The sequence below is a fragment of the Hippichthys cyanospilos genome, chromosome 19 (assembly GCF_059441005.1).
Source record: "Hippichthys cyanospilos isolate Australia breed blue-spotted pipefish chromosome 19, RoL_Hcya_1.0, whole genome shotgun sequence".
Classification (NCBI taxonomy): Eukaryota; Metazoa; Chordata; class Actinopteri; order Syngnathiformes; family Syngnathidae; genus Hippichthys; species Hippichthys cyanospilos.
The window spans coordinates 11,326,077-11,347,660 of record NC_142387.1 but is presented as its reverse complement, the minus strand read 5'-3'; the positions used below and the strand labels follow the sequence as shown (position 1 = coordinate 11,347,660).

Below are 21,584 nucleotides of genomic sequence, written 5' to 3'. Positions count from 1 at the left end.
ATCAGTCAAACGGCAAGTTTCCACACTTAAGTATTCTTTCCTCTGCTTTCTAAAGTTGTCTGAATCAATCTCCTATAAAAATTCTCTGAAAGTATCACAGCACCTTTGGGTTTGTTTTTTAATGACTTGTCTTGAAGGCCTTAGTGGAGTCAACATATGACTGATAAAATAACAAATTTAATGGTGCCCATAATCTTCAGCACATTCCTGTAAACTGTGGTGGTATCTACAGGAGTGTCAATCCAAATGCAGTGGACCCCCGTGTTACAACGTCTCTGATTTACGTTATTTTCATTTTGCGACGTGGCATACTGAGTATTTTCATCACTTCTTTATGACAATATGCGACCAAAACAACTGTCATGACCCTAGGGCCTTGGCTGTATTTGTGTTGTTGTGCTGCCATTTTAGGTAATTGCACTTATTTACTATTGCAGTCTATCTGCTTCCATGCAACGCGTGACTACAATGCTGGTCTGCTATTGGTCGGCCTCACTTGTTTAAAATGGCTAAACAGTAAAGCTTTGTTCGATTGTGAGTGGTTACAAAAGCGTATTTATAGAGCATTTTACGGCTAAATTCAAAGTTGATGGGGTTAGCCCAAGATTGCTAGTAATGGTAAATAGAGAAGTATGAAAATTTATTTGGAAACGATGCTGGAGATAACCCTGATTAGGGAACTTCAGCATAACAAGCGCCACTAAAAGGTATATAAAACCTTTTTATAGTTTTTATTTATACAGTGTATACTGTTCTTTTCAAAAGGGAATTTTGAACGTTCAAAATTTCCTTGCAGCAAGAAAAAGCGTTAAAACTGCTGGCGAATTTTGGAAGAAGGTTTGTGACCTTGAAGATATCCTGTTAACCCTTTACTGGGCACAGTCGCCGCTTTCGGCTGATAGTCCAAAAAGGCAAAAACGGGCTTTCTTAGAGACATGTTTTTCTGTTTCAAGGCCTAAACAGGCAAGAATTTTCAGGATTTTAGTGTAATTCGGTACGCTAGAATTTCAGCAATGGCTGTAACGCAGACGTACATTTGCTGTTTTTGCCAAAATTTGCAAATCGTCACCACTCAGTGTGATGAGGCTTTAAGATTTGGTCTTGAGGGTCAAAGATTTGAGACTGGACTTGGGTCTGTCCTTGAAGACTCTGGTCCTAACTAACTGACATAGTGCAATAGAAAATGAAAAAACTAAATCAGGCACCATTCTAGTGATAAGATTTCTTGTTCAACGACCTAACTGGCTTCCGAAACACTTTTTCATTCTTCAGTATTGTGCTTTCACGATTGAAAAAAAAAGAGCCTGCAGCGGCTGTTTGCGATCCAAAAAGATTCACCCGCGTAGGATGTGTGTTTTGTACATCATCAACAAATGAGACAGTAGGTTCACAACTGCGGGGACGCAGTAGCTCCATAAATTTATAACGCCGCAGACAGTACAGCAATGTATTTGCTTTTTCAAAATGCTTTTGTGATGTATATTTTTGCCGGGGGGGGGGGGGTTAGATTTCCCCAGGCCTAAAGGTATTGGCTCTGTAAGTCTTCCAAAGGAACTGCGCGCAAGCTTGTCAGGGCTCCTCACTGTGGGGCAGAATGAGAGAGAATGGATTATACCTAATACCGCAACGTCTAATTTGACATACCTCTCCTTCCCTTCCCCTGGGTCCCACTTGGCCCTGATGTAAGAAAGAAAAGAAAGCAGAGAGGGCGGGGATGAAAAGGAAGAAACGGGAGAAACATTAGAAATGAGTGCTTACATATCAAAAGCCGAGACGGAGCGTCAGAGGAGCGACGCTCGCAGCTCCGCATTGGTGATGCGGAGCCGCTCTTTTTCCTCCCGTCAAAGCCCTCGGCTTACACAACATTTTAGATTGCTTATTCCAATGCAATCTCCAACACTCCTTTTGTACTCGCTGTAACGTAATGAAAAATGCATTTGTGGATCTTTTATTCCTTTGAAAACCGCATCTGCCGGTAACACCGATTCTGTCGGGCTGTTTTGCGGAATTAAACACTTTAACATATATCTGAGACTCCAGGGGTGTTCAATTTCCCCCTGAAAATACCTTTTTTTTTTCCTAATGAATCCTTTCTGACGGCAGTGTCATGTTTCACAAACGACTTGCTTCTATTGAGGCGCTTTCAGTCACAAGCATGGGTGCGTTATTTGGATTAGCGATGATATTGCAAGCGGAAATAATATCGCATTGCAAATCAAAGCTCGCAAATTACATTTTTCTAAACAGCCCCCTCGGCGAGTCATTTTATCCATCCGAGTGCCGAAGGAAGAAAATAAGCTCGGTCTGTTGAAAGTATTTAAACATGTGTCTTTTGAGATTACTTTTTAGATTAGATGTTTAATGAACCAATATAGTGGCAACAGTTTGGTAGCAAACACTTTGTTGCCGTGTTGTCCTGAATTTAATTTTAAGCGCGATGTTTCTTGTCTCCCCGTTGGATGATAAAGGAAACGACTCTGACAACGAAAAGGAGGGAAAGTTTCAAAATCATAAGAGCTTATGGATCCATGGAAGCAAAATGCAGTACAATTCTCCGGCAAAACGCCATTAAAAATACATCAGCGTACTCTTGCATAATAATGTAAATTTACTATGTCCTCAAAATAACTCAATAGTACACACAGCTGGCTGAAACGGCTGGCGGGAAAAGCGCGGAACTGAAAATATCCAAATCGTGCCCAAAGTGTCAATATTGTGTGTGGCCACCAATGTTCCAGCGCTGCCACTGCCCTCATGGGCTTAGAGTTCAACGGAGCTTCACAGGTTGCCGCTGGAATCATCCTGCACTCTTCCATGACGACCACTTGTGAATGTCAGAGACCTTGTGTGCCTCTATTTTTGTGCGCCAGAGATGCTCAAGCATTCAGGAAAAAAAACCTCTCAAGATCTCTTAAAAAAATAAGTCAAATTACCGTAATTTTTTGGACTGCAAAGTGCAATGGATTCTAAGGTGCAATGAAGAGGTTTATTTTTGAAAATGTTCGTATTTAGGGTTCACTGAGGTATAAAGAGGGGGACAGGGTTATGTGGTGCACCAGGTAATAAGGTGCATTGGGTTATAAGGTGAAATCTCTATAAGCAGGTCTTTTTGGGGGGAAAATTCCTTAATAGAGTTATTAAATGAAGGTCTAAATTAATATTTTTTTGGGAAATACACTTATAGAGTTCACAGTGATTTATGAGGCATTATAGGGTTATCAAATGCGCCGGGTTAGGAGGTGCACCGGGTTATAAAGTCGGCCATTTTTTAAGGCGGTCAAAATGAACTCTCTTTTCTTTGTTTTTTATTTCCATATATAACGCACACTGGTTTATTTGGTGTAAAGGGTTATGGAGCACATTCGGTTGTAAGGTGTTGTCTCAATAAACTGGTCGAGGGAATTTCCATACATACGGTTCACAGGGTTATGAAATGAAATCTCAATGGACAGGTGTATTTTTGGAAATTTCCATATATGGGGCAAACAGGCGCAATTGGGTTATAAAAAACAAAAAAAAAGAATAAAACACCGGTTTATATAACACACCGGGTTATAAGCCGCGTCAAGTGTGAAGCAGTGTCAATAAACAGGTCTATTTTGGAGAATTTCCAAAAATAGCACTCCATAAATAGCACCGGATTATACGGTGCACAAGGTTATGAAGCATAATAGATTATAAGGTGCCGTCCCAATGAACTGGTCTATTTTGTGAAATGTCCCTATATAGGGTGCACCAGGTTACAAAGTAATGTCTCACTGAACAGTTGCATAAGGCGCAGTGGGGTTATAAAACACATCAGATTATATGTTATAAAACGCACCAGGGATAAAATAGAGTCTCGATAAACAGGTCTATTTTGGGAACACTGAGCTATACGGCGCACCGGTTATAAGGTGCATTACTGCTCATTACGGAAAACAATCCAGTAGATCAGATAAGTCAAACTTTATTCAACTTCAGTTTGAGACTTCATTATAAGGTGCACTGTGGAAATTTGAGAAAAATTTAAGGATTTTTTAATGCCACAAAATACAGTACTGAAGCCATTACCCCACTGGGGGGAGATTAAGGGGTTGGCCACGATGCAAATGCCATTGGAGTCCAGTGAGCAGTCAGGAACATATAAATGGATGGCGGCTAGTCACCTATGCCCGCAAAACTGGGCTAGTGTGAATTAAGCTGAAACAGGAACTCTATATATAATTTTGGTGTGAACCTGGAAATGGAACACAAGCTCGCGAGGTGCTGACCACGAAAACTGTGAAGAAGCAAGAGGTGCGCGCCAAGCTTGGACATGCTCGTGTTACATTTTTAAAATTTCCTGCGTCATCGTCCGCAGAGTTGAGGCTGTTTTATTGAGCTGGGTCAAGGCAGCACAGGTGACGTGGGAATAGGCAGTTTGACTGCTGAGTGAGTGTATTTAACCGTCCAAGATTGCAGCCAGAAACTCATGAAATTCGATTCTAAATTGGCCTTGGCCAAAATAATAATCACGATTATTGTATATTTTTTCCCCTTTTTTTAACCCTTGTGTACACTTTTTGAAAATTATATACATTGCATTTTTTTTCCTAGTTTTGTAAATGCTTTTGAAGGCGTAATAGGTTATTTTTCCTTCAACCACCTAAATTGCTCAGTGGCATCAGTTCTATCCTTACGTATGTAGGTTAAATTTATTAAAAATAAATAAATAAAGTTGGATGCTCTGGCTTTGTACCCTGTGAAGTGACGATGACATTTTAAGACATAGCCATTAATTGTTCTCTATCGCCACCTACAGTCTTGAGGTGAAAGAATTTTCTTTTAGCTGACATAGTTTGACCTCCACTCAACGGAATGTTGCAAAAATCTCAGAAAAATCAATGTAATAAATACTATTAAAATGCATCTCAAAAATTGTAATTGTAATGGTTTTATATGGTCCACAATTTGGACAATGATTATTTTTGTACACAAAATCGTGCATGTCCTGCTACAATCACATAGAAATAATCATTGCAGAATCGTTGCATTTTGAAATTTTATGTGTTTTGATCATCTGCTGGAAATTTCAGCTCCCATGTGTTTTTGTCACTATTGATTCTTTTATTATATGATAAAAAAAAAAAAGAAAAAAGCCATAATACGTAAATGCCGCAAAGGTTAATCAAGCAATATATTAACAAGGTTTCAAGGCTTGTTACTGACAAATAATAATAATAAACTAAAATAAATAAAGTAAATAATTAAAACAAATGTATCCAAGACATGGCAAAAGCCTGGCACATAGCTCATTTATTTGCTGAGTGCAAACCGATGAAAAAAATGAAGCCTCCTTCGAACCAAGTATATTATTTATTTTTAAGCAAATTTGAATCAATTAGCAGTCAAAATCTCATTTTCGGTCATTTCAAACTGAATTTATTCCCAATTTTTTTCATTCCAAATGTTTCAATATTGGTCTGAATTGATAGCTAGCACTGTATATATTAGGAATCAGGTGAGAAACTCACCGTCATTTCACACTGGTAAATTATATACAAGGATGAGAAAAGCAGAGGCTTTTGTCCTGCAAACATGTGAGAGACATTGCCCCCTGGTGGTAGGATGACAAAGTGCTTAATTTGACAGCAGGCTTTTTAAATGTTAATATCCCAGAGGATCATCTTAATTAGCCGTGGCAGCCAATAACGTGACGGCGATTAAAACTCGATTAATTGTGCAGCCCTAACCAGCGTTTCATGATTCAAATCACACATAGTGTGACACCAAAAAACGGATAAAGCTCAGTGTTGCTTCAAAATCCCAATGGAATATATTCTGTACCAAAATATAACATTGTTATTAAATTTGATGATAACTGTATAACGGTACATATACAGTTTAGGGTGCACCGGCATTTTTGGGGGGAAATTTCCATATGTATGGCATAGTGGGTTATAAGGTGCACCGGGTAATAAAACATACCGGGTTAGAACGTTCACTAGCTTATAAGGAGCACCGGATTATGAAGCGCTATCTGAAATTTCCATAAAATGCAGCGTTTATAAGATGCACCGGGTTATAGGGTGCATCACCGCACATTAAGAGAAACTATCACAGCAAACAAGTCACTTTATTCACCTTCAATTCAAGATCCGTATATAAGGCACACCTGATTATACGGCACATTAACTCGTTTACTGCTAGCCCAGTTAAGATGGATTTTTGACTTATATAGCCGTCAATTGCAATGAATGAATTAACTTATTCCAGAGACTATGGATTTGACGTCTATAGCAGTCACTGGCAGCGAATGAGTGCAAAGATTTTAAGTGTGCCTTATAGTGTGAAAAATATTGTGTATTTAACTTTTTTTTTCGACTCATAAGACATTCTAAAAATGTCATCCAAAAGCAAAAAAATGTTTGACTTCCTGCTGGAAGGCGAGGCACAACCGAGCCGTATTTATTCCACCCCGCAGGAATTAGGAAGTCTTTCGCAAGACAAATCGTCATGCGCATTTCAACAGTGACGCATTTTGTGATTCACCGCCGATACGTTTGGCTTTGGGAGTTTGCAGCGTGGAAGCTGGCCTGCGCTCGCCGCTTGCTCGGCCGAGTCAACGTTTCAGCCGCGCGCCGAAAAATATAATTGCTTTACATTTCTCAAGTGTCTCAGGCTAGATTACACAACTATATCTCCATGCGATACAAGCTACAGCAGCTAACACAAAAATAAAGAAAGCACGCACACACTATGATTGGATTCATTGTCTAATCCCTCTCGGGGGATGCGGCGATCAATACCGGAGGAATCAATACTTGGACTCTGTCTCAAATGGAACTTATTCAGTGTCATTAGGAAAATAATGAAATACAAATCTTGGCTTGGAAGTTGGAAATTGCAGATCACACAGGAATGTGGATCAAATCACCGCAAGTTATTGACAGTGACGGCTTACATAAACGCGTTGGAAGATTCTTCTGGATTTTCTCTCATTAGTTCAAATTGGTTGAACCCTTGTGAAGTATTTTGACCAATTTTGGGTTATTTTTTTACCCACATTCCTTTCTCGGTATTTTAGCCAAGGGGTGGCGCGCTCCTGGTAGTGTGATAACTAAGTGGTCGTGCCAGGTTGAAATTTGAGATATTGTCACCATCTGGGTGAAATTTCAGCTTCTTTCAATGCTTTCTCTTTGATATAAAATGCTTTTGATCAAATAATTGTATAATTGTATACATTTTTGAATAAAAAAAGATATTTACCGTATTTTCCGCGTTATAAGGCGCACCTAAAAGCCTTATTTTTTTAAAAAAAGCTGATGGTGCGCCTTATAATCAGGTGTGCCTTATATATGGATCAATATTGAGATTGGGATTGGTAGATGGGGAATGAAGTGATAAAGTAAACTTTACCTGTTTTATTTGGGTGTTTACAGTTGAACAAGGTTAGTCAAATTGACATTGTTATTATGCTATTGAGAGTTATGTTATTACTAAGTTATTATTAAGTTATTGCTTTGAGTATTACTATGTTGTGATTGAAAAAGTTTTAAAATATGTCATTAATTGAGGGTGCGCCTTATTTTTGATTTTTGCTTTAGATTGTGTAGTATTTCAGACTTGGTTATTGCTTGGACTGTTTTGGGGTAGAAATATGAGCCTCAAGCCGCATTAGAAGTCTGCAACTCCCAAATTAGGTCTTGAAGCCAAGACATTGTTCTTCTGGAGGATTTGCCTCATCCCGGTGCCCTTGTGCAGACACTTGTTCTCCATCAGCTCATTAAAATTTACACAAACACACACCGCCATTTTCAGTCGCTTCGCAGCAGCTACAGTCGCATAAGAACTGCTGCCACCTAGTGGAAGGAAATAAAAATGCCAAAACTTACAGGTATACCAGGAGTTCCCGCCTCGCCTTCTCTCCCTTGGTCCCCCTGCAACGAGACACGTCACAATTAGGCAAAAATGTGTGTGTGTTAGTCTGTGTGAGGATGAGACACAATGTAAGCAGCGAGTGATGGAAGTGTGTGTGGGTGAGAGACCGAAAAAGGTCATGCTTACCCCAAGCAACCAATAAGAGAATCCCGCAGAGAGAAGGGATAGGAACTAGCTAACAGTGACCTTTAACAAACCTGACTCTTTCTATCTTGTATGTGACTTACAAAAGACACATCTCCAAGCTCTGATACTCACTCGCTTTCCCCCCGTGGGCAAACACACACTCGTTGCCATTTCAGCACGCGGAGCGCAGCGAGCAAATCGCAGTATTTAGCGCATGCTTTGATTAAAGGATTTCAAAAGGAAGTCGAGGTACGACGAAAGGTCCGTGGAAAAATTGCAATTTTAATGGGATTTTATGTTATAACATGATTTGCGGTGCATATCAATTTATTCGAATTATTTTGAGAGGAAATGCTAGCTGCGTTAACGGCTATGCTAGCTGTTCAAGAACAAATTTAGCTCTATAATAAAATAAAACTGACCAGCCCAAATTAAGAGATTTTTCTACTTATACAGACGTCAATATTGGCCTGTGACTGAGTTAAGACTTATTTTAAGAAAATAAGATCTAAAATGATACTTTAGGTACTTAAGTAGGAAAGTCATAAATTTGTTTCTATACTAAAGCACTAAAAGTAAATGATTACTTTAGTACACAATTACATAGAGTAATTAATTATTTTGGTTCTTAATTGGTACAAGCTATTTTTTTATTTATTCTATTTTTTTATATTTTTTTTTAGACCTGGTACTTAACTTAATTGGTACTAGCTATTTTTTTTTAATTTATTCAAATTTTTATTTTTTTTAGACCATATATATATATATGATGTTGTCATGGCTCTACAATTTTACAGTTTTATTTGGCACAATGAAATTTCAGAGACTTTCAGATATTGACTCCATTTACAGCAAAGAAAAAAAAAAACAATATATTTTTCTTTAGGCTAGTCATCGTCAAAGCTATGAGCTTCATGTTGTCGTGGAGCTTATTTTTTTACAGACTCGCATTTGGTGAAATGAAACTTCAGATGCGTTCACATATTCACTCCTAGCATATTTAAATATAATAAAACAATGGTTGAACAATTACAGTGAAGATATACCAGTAAATCATTTTGTGTAAACTTGGTTGGTCTTTAAGCGCATTATTATTGTTGGTTCACTGCTTTGTTGTCATGAAAGATGGATCCTTGAATTCTGCTTTTTGGAGAGCTGAGCAAACAGTAAAGTCAAAAGACCAAAACTGCCTCCTAGTGGCTAGTTGCGGTACAAGTCAGTCAGAGGTGGAAATGAGACAAATTTGAATATCCTTTACTCGCAGAAGATCATTTCCGTTATGAGGACAATTATTACAAATGTTAAATTTACATATTTCAGAGATATTTCTCAGTGAAATATTTTTACTACCCTTTTTAGGGTAGCCGTTAGAGAATTTCAGCACTATCCTTACCCTGGTAGTTTGTTTTTTTTTGTCTCCTTTCAGTTTGAATGCAGGATGACTGTAAACTCTCCATGATGTGAGTCATGTGTAACTTGCAAAAAAAAAAAAAAAAAAAGAAGCATTATACCTTATTTCCTTTTGGGCCAGGCTTCCCCATTTCTCCCTATAAGGAATGAATAAATGACTTTATTTCAAACATATTTCGAACAATTACTGTACATAAAAAAATATATAGTTTGTTTGTACAAAAACAAGATAAAATTGAAAATAAAGCCAAACATAACAAAAACTATACTCTGTTTGAAAACGAGTAGGAACAAGTAAAAATACTTCATTTCCTATCGCTTGTCTTCCTGTATTATATTACACTGTATACTAATATTGCAACACAGATACATATGCTGTATATATAAAAACAGGATGTACAATCATGTATAAACACCCAATATATAAATATACGTACATAAATATGTGACATATATACACTTTATAAAAACAGATAAAACATTAATGTTAATACCCACAGCAGCACTACAAAGAAAACAAACTATAATATGTAGAATAAATGGAATTAAAATTATCTATAGTGTGTTGACTGCAGTGCGTAGTGGGGACATCAAGATGCATCTATGCGATTAAAAGAGCAATAAAAAAATACTTATATAAAAATATACAAAAATTATATAAAAATATAAAAAAATACAATAATAAAAATACTTATATAAAAATATACAAAAATTATATAAAAAATACAATATAAAAATACTTATATAAAAATATACAAAAATTATATAAAAATATACAAAATATATAAAAATATAAAAAATATATATAAAAATACAATAAAAATACAATAATAAAAATACTTCATTTCCTATCGCTTGTCTTCCTGTATTATATTACACTGTATACTAATATTGCTACACAGATACATGTGCTGTATATATAAAAACAGGATGTACAATCATGTATAAACACCCAATATATAAATATACGTACATAAATATGTGACATATATACACTTTATAAAAACGGATAAAACATTAATGTTATTACCCACAGCAGCACTACAAAGAAAACAAACTATAATATGTAGAATAAATGGAATTAAAATTATCTATAGTGTGTTGGCTGCAGTGCGTAGTGGGGACATCAAGATGCATCTATGCGATAAAAAGAGCAACGCGCTAGATGGAAAACAAAAATATGCAAATGCCCCATAGCAAATCAATAAATTATTCATCAAGGTTGAAATTTAAGCCCGTCTTATACTTGAGGCTAAAACAATTTGCTCATGTGTAGCATTAGGAAGTCTTACCCAGTGACCTTTGTACCCTGGATGTCCTGGGGCGCCTGGTAGCCCTGGAAATCCCGGCTCCCCTGTTGAGCCCTGGAAAGGTAAAATGGATTTAGGCGGAGAAATAAATGAATAATGAAAAATGAATGAATAACGCGTTGATATATCCCGTATACACTCCTCTGCATGCTGCATATACTTGAATTAACTCCTTGACTTTAACCTTTGAGCATTCATCTACAAAACAGGTGTCAAACTCAAGGCCCGGGGGCCAGATCCGGCCCGCCACATAAATTTTTGTGGCCCGTGAGATCCTGATCAAACTTCAAGTTTCTGGTTAAAATACTAAATTTGCAAGTTGTCCTCAACATTTAAAATTTTGGGGGTAAAAATAACAAGCATTTTGTGTTCCCATTATCTCTTTTGAACAGTTTTTACCAGGCTCTTATTTCAAAACTAGTTAGAAGTGTGACAAACACACCTAAAATTGATTTGATTTCACAATCATACTGGCCTTCTGACAAAAATTATAACTACAATGCGGCCCCCGATAAATATGAGTTAGACACCCCTGATCTAGAAATATCTCCCCTCGCGTTTATTGTACCAATGCGGTACTTGCTTTTGAGGGCGGGATAACTAACATTTTTAATGATTTTTTTTTTCTTTAAACCACTCAAAATGTTCAGTAGCATGAGATCTATCCATATATATGTGTGTTTTTATTTTTTTATGCACCCCTCTATCCCCCCAGGGCAGTACTGTATATATCCAAAAAAATGTGACTTCTAAAAAAAACTAAAGAGGCTGTATCAAAAAAAAAAAAAGTTGCAGATTATGTTATATGTCATGTTAGAGATTTGAATGAGTCAATAACTCATGACAAAAATAAATTCTATACATGGCCATTGGGGGGGGGGGGCAATGGCACTTATAGTGAACCCCCCCCTATAACATATTAAATCATATAACATATTAAAGCTTTGAATGAGGCAATAACTGATGACAAAATCAAAAGAATTCCATTTTTTGGGGGGTGGGGGGGGCAGAGGCAGTTACAGTGAAAAATCCCCTTGTGTTTTTTGTTTTAGACTAATGTCCCTTGCTTTTGAGGGTGTGATTAACAAGGAAGGCCGTAAATGAGTTTAAAAAAATCCAAATTACAGTCACAAGGTCACACTTTAGAATTTTTGAGTAATTGATCTTAATATGGGCAGCACGTGGGAGCATATGGCTATAACATCTGTCTCACAGTCCAGAGCGTCCAAAGTGTCTCAGGTTCCTCCCACATTAAAAACAAAAAGCATGTTAGGTTAATTGAAGACTGTGAACTGCCCGTAGAGGTGAAAGTGATGCATCTTGGGATTGTGCACTCCGCCTCACCCTCAAAGATAAACTCCAGCTCATCTATGACCCAAGAACTATTATTTTTTCCGCTATTTTTTTTTCAAAAGGTTGGAGGGGAAAAAAACATTTCGAAATGATTTAGCTTCCTGCATTTATAACAAAATCTGACAATTGAAGTTGCGTTAACCCCAAATATAAGATGCACTTTTTTTTACCCGAAAAGGCCAAAAGTATGGTCAACTGTAATTTAAAAATTTGATTTTTTTTTGTTTTGTTTTAATCAGCACCATTCGAAGAATATTATTCCGTTAGCCACATAAGATGAGTTTTGACGCACAGATGTGAATTTTTATATTAGCCGCATTCTTACATTAATTACCATAACGGGACGATTTAGTGGGCGGTCTTCAGTTGGCTGTAAGCAGCCAGTTGTTACAGAATTTTCAAATAAAAGAAGCGAGCAGACTGAACCAACGTGCGAGTCCATTCTCGAACATGTAAAAGTTACGATGTCTCCATCTGATTCAATTAAGAGTGCAACGGTTAGAAAACACGTAAAGGTATTCCATTTGACTTGTTGATTCACTCTTTCAGTGCCATGGATGAGAATTCTCGTCTTTTAAAATAGTGATTAAAAATAACAAATAATAAAATTCTTGTCAAATACGTTTTTTATGGAGGATTGTTGACACCCTTGACTCGTGCTTATCGAATACTAAGCTAATTGAGCACTTTGGTGATATTGCGTGTCCTATATTTGGGGAATTACGCTAATCCTATCAACTCACCTTCTGCCCTGGTGAACCGAGACAAGTTTGAAGCCGCGAATCACCGCAGTTCCCCTTGAAGAAAAGACACACAAAAAACATTTCAGCAGGATCTTGCTGCTACAATATTGTGTGTATTAAATGTAAAATATATGAAAAGGAAAAATAAATAGGGATAATTGTCCCAAAAAAGGATTTCAAGATAACATTGTAGTTTACAATGTCTAGTTTTCGTTTCTAATGCTTTGAGTTTAGTTTTCCAGGTCTAAAGTTGTTGTTAATGTGTGTTTTGAATTTAACTTTCCAGGACTAGTTTTAGAGTCTGTTTTCCAGGTGTTTCGAGCCTCGTTTTCAATATGTCAATATGAGTCAATACGAGTCAATGTGTATTCCTGTCTGACAGTGATTAAGCTCTTGTTTCTCACTGACTCGTTCTTAGAAAGTTCTCAAGCAGTTACGTCAAGTGGTCTTCCTCATGTCTAGTTCCCCAGTCTAACTTCCTGAGTCTTGTTTTTCAAGTCTAGTTCCAGCATCTTCTGAGTTTTTTTTCTGGTCTGGTTTCTAGAGTCTAGTTTCCCAGCCTAGTTTAATGAGTCTAGTTTTCCAGGTCTAGTTTATGAGTCTCGTTTCCCAGCCTAGATTTCTGAGTTTAGTTTTCCAGGGCTACTTTTTGAGTCTCGTGATTTTGAGTCTAGTTTTCAAGGAATCGTTTCAGAGTCTTTTTTTCTAGGCCAAGTTTCCAGCATAGTTTTTTATTAAGATACTTTTCCAAGTTGAGTATAATTTCCTTGTCTAGTTTTCGAGTTCTTCTTTCGGGATACTGTTTTTCAAATCTCTTTATTTATTATTTATTTTTTGAGTCTCGTGATTTTGGGTCTAGTTTTCAAGGAATTGTTTCAGTCTTTTTTTCCAGGCCAAGTTTCCAGCATAGTTTTTCATTAAGATACTTTTCCAAGTTGAGTATAATTTCCTTGTCTAGTTTTCGATTTCTTCTTTCGGGATACTGTTTTTCAAATCTCGTTATTTGAGTCTGCATTCTTTTCTGAGTCTAGTTTCAAAGTAGTTTTCCCACATCTAGTATTCCAGCTCTAGCTTTCAATGCTTGGGGTTACGTTGGATTTTTTTTCGATCAAGATTTTTTTTTCCCTCTCCTCATATTTTAGTCAAGGGACTTTTTTCCCCTGAGGAGTTTTTTTTTATCTGTAAAGTCCCTATTGTATAAGTGCTTGCAGTCAAACGACATCAGCTGTCCAGCTGTACGACGGGTGCCAATGACTATAACTGAAGAGCCAAAAATCTCCATGGACGACTGCTGAAATGCATGCTTAATAAACTTTTCACTTCTCTTATGATGAGAAAATAGATTGGATTTTACAACAACATGATAATGAAAACTAAACAGAGATTGTATTTCTTCTTTGATTAAAGACTTTAAATAGCTTTTGGAAGCTTTCCAAAACATGACATCAATTGATAGGAATGACCTATAAAATCAATTGCAAATTTGCGAGTTCATGCAAAACGCATCTCTTCTGTTAATTAAAAGTGTTGTGAAGCATTCAGCAAATGTCACACAAAGGTGCCATTTATTTTGTGCTGGCTGATTGAATTGTCAAATTATGAATTAATGTTCGGCATTCTCAAGGAAAAAGAGAAGAAGAAACTCCTTCTCGTGTTCCTCTGCTGCACCCACACACGTATATTGGAAAAGCATTATGCATTCCAAGGTCATGGACTCATGAGCATGTCAGTGTGCCTCTTGCTTGAATTGTTGGGATGAACTCAGAAGCTCTAAACAGATTTTCGCAATACTTGTTTTGTACGGTGGCCCTGAAGTGCAAATCGCACACAAAAAAAACTAAAAAAATTGAACAAAAAAGCTAGTAAGAAAAAAAAACCTTACAAGAAAGCACACAATAAAGAAGCAATGGAAAAGAGCAGGTAAGAAAAAAGAAGCACACAATTCAAAAAATGTGTGTTCTTTTGCTGCTTTCGTCTTTAATGTGTGCTTCTTTTTAAGCGTCCTCTTTTCTTACTTTGTGCTTCTTTTGGTGTGCTTCTTTTTTATTACATGCTCTTTTTTGTGTGCCTTTATCTTGCACACTCTTGATTGTGTGCTTCTTTTTGCTTGTGTGCTCTGTTTTATTGTGTACTTCTCTTTGTGTGCTCTTAATTGTGTCCTTTTTTGAGTAATCTTTTTATTGCATGCTTCCATTTTCTTGCATGCTTTTTTTCATTGTGTGCTTCTTTTTATTGTGTGCTTTGTTTTTCTTGAATGCTCTATTTTGTGTGCTTTTTTGCATGGTCTTTTTTATTGTGTGCTGCTTTATTGTATGCTTTTTTATTGTGATTTTTAGCATGCTCTTTTTTGTCTTTTAACACATTTTTTATTGTGTGTTTCTTCTTTCTTTCGTGCTGTTTTTTACTTTTTGCTTATTTTTTCTTGCATGCTCTTTTGTGAGCTTATTTTTTCCCACCTGCTCTTCTTTTTATTGTGCACTTCTGACTTGCGTGCTCATTTGCTCATTGTATGGTGTGTTTTTTTTGTCAGTGATTACCTTATTTTGTTTATTTTTGTTTGTGTGCTTCGCACTTCAGGGCCACAATGGTTTTGAATGATTTTGAGTCAAAACAAAATTCAATATGGTTATTCATATGAATTCAAAATGCACGCAGAATGGCAATTTTCTGTCAACTTCCATACTATCATACAGGCTGACAATTTGATTTTCAAACTTGCGCGTTCCATCTCTGCGAAATAAGCTAAATGAAGTTTTTGCCGCAAGAACATAAAGTGATTACGGGGGGAAAGTGAGGATATTGGAACGGTCCCATTAGCATAAACAACTAAATATGACATTCAACACACAAAGCCTGGGACCGTCTTGTCCGATCTTTGGCGGCGGTCTCCCGAGCCCCTGCGATTGAGGGTGCGGATATTCGGGTGAAAGAGAGAGGGAGTGATGCGCGAGCACGGCAGAGTAAAGGGATGAGAGAGTTGGATGAAAGAGACACTGTGCTTTGGGCTGAATGTGACAGAGTGCATGACGGCTTAGTCAGGAGGCACTGGGGGAGAAATGAGATGGCTCAGGTCCACACACACACACGCATAGACGCATACACCGCATTTGCATTCTGGCATTGCCTGTGCAGAAGCAACCCAACGTAGTGCTGGCTGGAAGCTGGCTATTTGTCATGGTGTCTTCGGCACAAGGAGGATGCGATATGATGGATAAAGATCAAGTTGTGACCTTTGTGGTTCTGAACTTATTCGATCCGGACGACACATGTTTGCATTAATTTATATGTGCCTTTATTTTTCTTTCTTGGGACCCCAAACATTAAATCCAGTAATCATTTAGAGATAATATGGGCAATAAGCTGAGCTAAGAAATATTAACAGAAAATGTATAAACTGCACCGTACTATAAGCCGCAGGACGTAACATCGATTATTTACGCTTAGGACATCTTTTCAAATTTTTGTTATCATTTGAAACTTTTTTTTTTTTTAACTACCAGCATGTTTAAAAAATATGAGCATCACAAACAGATTTTCAACATATCACAGACACACTCGGATTGTTAGAATGCTGCACCAACACAATAGTAACATGTCAGATGCCACTTTCTAGTTGACAGAGGCCCCTGGTGGGAAGTAAAATTGGAGTTCTAACGCAAAATTACATCAATAGCATTTTCTTCTGTCTTTTGTTTACCAGAAGATTGCCCCCTGGTGGCTAGTAGAAAAATTGCATTGTGCATTGTTTTACAGGCCTCAGGGTTCAAAGCATGAGAAAAAAGTAGTGGCTAATAGTCCAAAACTTACATTGGATATTTTTTTTTTTTAATTTTTCAAATGTTTCGTTAAAGGATTTTAATATATCGGATACGAAATGAGGTCATTACTAAATGTAATTCAGTGATCTATTACTTTCGTACCTAAAGTATTGACTTACCTATTACTTTCGTACCTAAAGTGATGACTTACCTATGTATTGATTTAATAAATAAGTAACTGCAAATTAATGTTTTTAATGTACTTAAGTAACAATTTGAATCTTAATTATCTGGGATTTATTGTCCAAACTCTTAAAAAAAAACATAAAAAAAACGTCCCTGGCATTGAATGAGTTAATAATAAACCACTACTTGTTCCAATCATTTTGTTCTTAATTTGAAAATAAAACCATACTCTTCAGAATAATTAAAAGCATCAAACAAATTTGCTGATACCTGCATCTCAGGTTTCCCATCCTATTTGAGAACCACTCTTGGAGAAAATAATTCTAACTGGTCATCACAAAGTATTGTGAATCATAAACATAAATACTGAAGCAGCTAGAGCAAAACACAAAACGTTGCCTGCCAAAACATCCCCACCCCCAAACACTCAGAATAACAAGTTTGTGTCTGTAGACAAAAAATGTTAAATTATAACTCCGCGTGTGATAATTGACTCTCACGGGGGATACCGAGTCGGCGATAATAGAAGGGGAAGTCTCATGACTGTGTAATCATAGAATTTGGATTTTAGGGATGGAAAATATGTACAACTATAATTACTCAACTCAGAAAGACTATAAATAAGCAGGCAGGTAATAATGCCAAAACAAAACCGAAAAGAGTTTAACATGAAAGCGCTTTCCGCTTCCTTCAATTGGCCGTTGTATAAAATATACTGTGAACTTGCTACTGGATTTATTTTCCTCTTCATTCACGTGGGCTAACAATAAGACTTTTTCTGCCGTCAGACATCATTTATGATGTGGACTGTGGGGCAGCGGCGTTTCAGCTGCAGACAAAAGCGGGATTAACAAATGGTGTGGTGCGCCAGCTCTGTCCTGGATCAACCTCTGGACCCAGAGGAGGAGGTGTCTGGGAGGAGAATGGAGGCCAAGCTCTCATCCCATGCAGCGATGCTGACGGCGCCAGCGGTGCCGGAAAGTGGACGTTATTTACTCTATTAATAGATGAATAAATAAATGAAGAGATTTGGTGTTTTTGTGCTCAAACTAAATTGATTGGAGAAAACATATCGACGATAGTAGATGATTTGATGCCACCTTGTGGCATTTATAAGGAACTACAAGCTTTTCTTTTTTTATGTGGGGTGAGGGGGGTATTTTTTTTTAATGAGATAAATAGATTTGGTGTTTTTGTGCTCAGGCCAAATTGGTGAAGTCGAATCCTGTGACAAGTGATTTGCTGCCATCTTGTGGCATTTATAAGCAACAAGATTTTTTTGTTTTGGAGGTGGGGTATTACTTATAATAAAATTAATAGATTTGGTGTTTCTGTGCGAAGGCCAAATCAATTGGTGAACCCATCTTGTGGCACTTAGAAGCAACGACAAGCTTTTTTTTTTTTTTTTGGGGGGGGGGGGTATTATAAATCATAAAATATATACATTTGGTGTTTTGTGCTCAAGCCAAATTAAATAACCTTGTGACAAGTGACCACCTTGTGGTTTTATAGGCGATTACAAGGTTTTGTTTTTGGTTTTTTTTAGGGGGGGGGGGGGGGGGGGGGGATTATTTTTCACACACTGTACTTGTATGTTCGCAGCTGGGCAAACTGCACTGCAAGGCTGAAATTGAGGATTATTCATCGATTAAGCCGTTGATGAATCAGTTAATTGGATTTTTACGAAACATGTTAATTTCCATGTAAAATATAGCTTTATTATTTAATTGCTAAATGTAACAACAGAAATAGGCTGCATTTTATGTTTTTATAAGTTTGTTTTTTTAAGTAAAATAATATTTAAGTATATTTGCTATTTGTTGACGCAATATCCAACCCTCACTTTTTCCTTCCAAATAGCTTTACAAACCTGCCACAAGAGGGCAGCAAAGCTAAGGAACACGGCCTCCATCGGTGACACGGTTCAAACTAATACAGTATTCTGTGCTACTGATAGGAACACACAAAAGTACCAGTATTTTTCCAACAAACTTGTTTGAGAAATCACAACAAAGAACTTTACAAATTATGAAACCAACCGGTGGTCCTTGGATGCCAGGTGGTCCTTGAAAACCCTTTTCTCCCTGCAAAAGGAACATTTTTTTTCCTTTGTTCAAAATCATCTTTGCTGTACTGCCAAGATGCATTCAGGTTTGATGTTACCTGAAGTCCCCGTGGGCCAACTTCTCCTGGAGGTCCCTGGACACCCTGGTGACGTCAGAGCAACACGTTACTCAAACACGTGAAAAATACTGAACATAAACTCTAAGACTAGAGATGGAAATGACACCGGAAAAAAAAGAAATTTGAAGTCAGAATTTCATTGGGTTTGGTTATGTTCCACACTTGTAACATTAATAATACACTCCATATTAAAACTACTCGCCATGTAATTGACACTTATTCATATATGGTTATGTGTGGCTTTCTGGGAAAACTATATGTACGTGAGAGTTTAACCGGGATTCTACTTCAGTATCAGAAAATCTGTATCGACAAATCAAATCTAATCCTTTTTTGTGGCAGAAACAGCATGTGTCTTTTCAAATTAAAAGCAAATTAATTGGAACATGAACCAACATTGCTAAATGGTGTTATAGTGATACGGTGTATGGCTTTATTTTTTTTATGTTGTATAAGGATGCGCATTTTCATTCGTGATGTAATTTTCCAAGCCTGAAAAAATTGTGGTGTCACACCATGCTGAATAAAATACATCACAAATGTAGTACCAAAGTTTGTTTTTTGCATGTGTGTTTTTATGACATAAATGCACCATGCTGGTTAGAGGTTCTTTGGCAGGAAAAATATTTGACAGGGGGTACAACACTGTAAAAAATGAGATCCACTGCTATAGTGCATTTTAAGTTCATCCTGACCCGGATTTGAACTATTAAGAATCTTTACTCTTGGACACTCTTGGACATCTTTCATGTGTCTGAATTAAGTGAGGTATTGAGAAAATACTTCAATCGTTAGATGACGGACTAAGTGCGTACTGGTTACTTTATACTCAGACATCAAAGTGGAATATTGTGAAGAGGGATTTGGCTTTGTGGCTTCAATATTCTGGTCTTTTTTTTTTAATAACACTTGGAAACTTTCTCAAATTCTCACTTTAAAAAATGTGTCCTTATTTAACTTAATGTAGACATTTGTTTTCTTTCTATATCTACAGCTTTACTTTTTTTTTTTTTTTTTTTTTTTTTTTTTTTTTTTACAGCAGCTGCGCATTGTCTATATGTTTTTTGACTTGAGGGCCAAAAAGGCTTAAAAAAAATTGGCAAAAAGTCCCGATCAGGAAAAGTGGAAACTATCTATTGAAAGGGCTCTTACAACAACTGAAAATTAATATGAACAAATGACTGTTTTTTTATTGCTAACAGTACAAAGCTTCTTGAAGTTGTTTCTTGAAGTTGTGGCATTATATTACAAATTATGGACATTTCTTTGATATTTCTTCTGATGTTGTAAAAGAATCAATGGGGAAAAATACAAGTGAGCTGAAATTTCCTGCAAATGATATAATGAACATAATGAACATAAAATTTAAAAATGCAACAATTCTGACATTTCTGTGATTGCAGCAGGACATGCAAGAATTTGTGTACAAAAATAATAATTGTCCAAAATTTGGACCATATAAAACCATTGTAATTACAATCTTTGAGATGCATTTTCATAGGATTTATGACATTGATTTTCCTGCGATTTTTGCAACTATTTGTTGAGCGGCGGTTAAACTGTCAGCAAACAGAATTCTTTTTGACTTCTGTTTCACCTGAAGACAGTAGGTGGCAGTAGAGACCAGTTAATGGCTATTTTTTAAAGTGTCATCACGTCACAGACTACAAAAACAGAGCATAAAATTTTTCAATTTTTTTGTGGGTGTTTAACCTACATAGAATTGATGCCGCTGAATAATTTGAGTGCTTGAAGGGAAAAAAAAACATCAATAAATTATGACGCCGTTAAAAGCATTTACAAAATTAGAAAAAAAAAAATGCAATGAGTATAGTATATTGAATATAGTTCACAAAGTGTTTGCGCAAGGGTTAAAAAATCCTAACGGGCCGCATATGACCCCCGAGCCGCCGTTGATTGGTGTAGCCCGTCTAATTTCCAAGTGTTTGCGTGTGTGTTGACTTAAATGCAGGCCGCAAGTTTACTGCTGTTTAAAAAAAAAAAAAAAAACATCCAAGTTCTCACGCTGAGATCCTAATTACTCCTTCAAATCGTGATGTGCCCAGTCCACATAAAAGGCAAATTTTGTTTTGTAAGCTATCTTACATCACCCGTTGGAGAACCTCATCCGGAATTCCATATATATTTAATTTGGCGTTGAATAGTTAAACCCCTGAGTGTAATGCAATATGAAATAAATGTCACATCTCTACTCACCGGGGCTCCTTGCGCTCCAGCAGTACCGGGATCCCCCTGAGGACATGACACATGTGTCAGTGCTTTACAAGATCCGCTGTGCTGCCTGAATAATGTGCGATGATTATCTAGCTTTTGTCACGTAATCCTGTCAACGCTGCTGAAAAGAGGATAAGATTAGAAGGCTTCGTCAAACACATCCTGTGAAGAGACAAGAGACGGTAGTTTCAAATTAAATGTGGACTTCCTGTTGATGCAGTCTCTCTTGGCGAGACTGAATGTCCCCCTACAGAGGACAAAATGGACGAAAGGAGGGCGGCCGGGCTTTTTTTTTTTCCCCCACTGTTTAATTATTACAATATAGCTTTTGTACAAACTGTTGTAGGGAAGAGAACTAGTAGGTTTCTCACTTTTAT

At 36.9% G+C, this 21,584-nt stretch overlaps 1 protein-coding gene and 1 long non-coding RNA gene across 3 annotated transcripts in view; one reads left to right on the top strand and one right to left on the bottom strand.

Annotated features, from left to right (window-relative positions):
* The window catches only part of LOC148407906 (uncharacterized), a 3,088-nt gene extending 3,083 nt beyond the window's left edge, over positions 1–5 (top strand). The window contains exon 3 of the long non-coding RNA XR_015863628.1: positions 1–5. This exon is cut by the window's left edge and continues 254 nt beyond it. This is a non-coding gene — a long non-coding RNA (uncharacterized LOC148407906).
* Positions 1–21,584, bottom strand: part of LOC148407905 (uncharacterized) — a 46,539-nt gene that overhangs the window by 7,967 nt on the left and 16,988 nt on the right. Inside the window, exons 17-24 of one of the 2 annotated variants that reach the window (XM_088402039.1) lie at positions 21,190–21,225; positions 18,952–18,996; positions 18,828–18,872; positions 12,845–12,898; positions 10,731–10,802; positions 9,540–9,575; positions 7,857–7,901; positions 1,645–1,677 (exon numbers count right to left, since the gene is read on the bottom strand). In XM_088402039.1, the coding sequence (XP_088258165.1) occupies positions 1,645–1,677; positions 7,857–7,901; positions 9,540–9,575; positions 10,731–10,802; positions 12,845–12,898; positions 18,828–18,872; positions 18,952–18,996; positions 21,190–21,225 (366 nt within the window). The remainder of the gene's footprint in view (positions 1–1,644; positions 1,678–7,856; positions 7,902–9,539; positions 9,576–10,730; positions 10,803–12,844; positions 12,899–18,827; positions 18,873–18,951; positions 18,997–21,189; positions 21,226–21,584) is intronic. The other variant, XM_088402040.1, reaches the window with a different exon arrangement.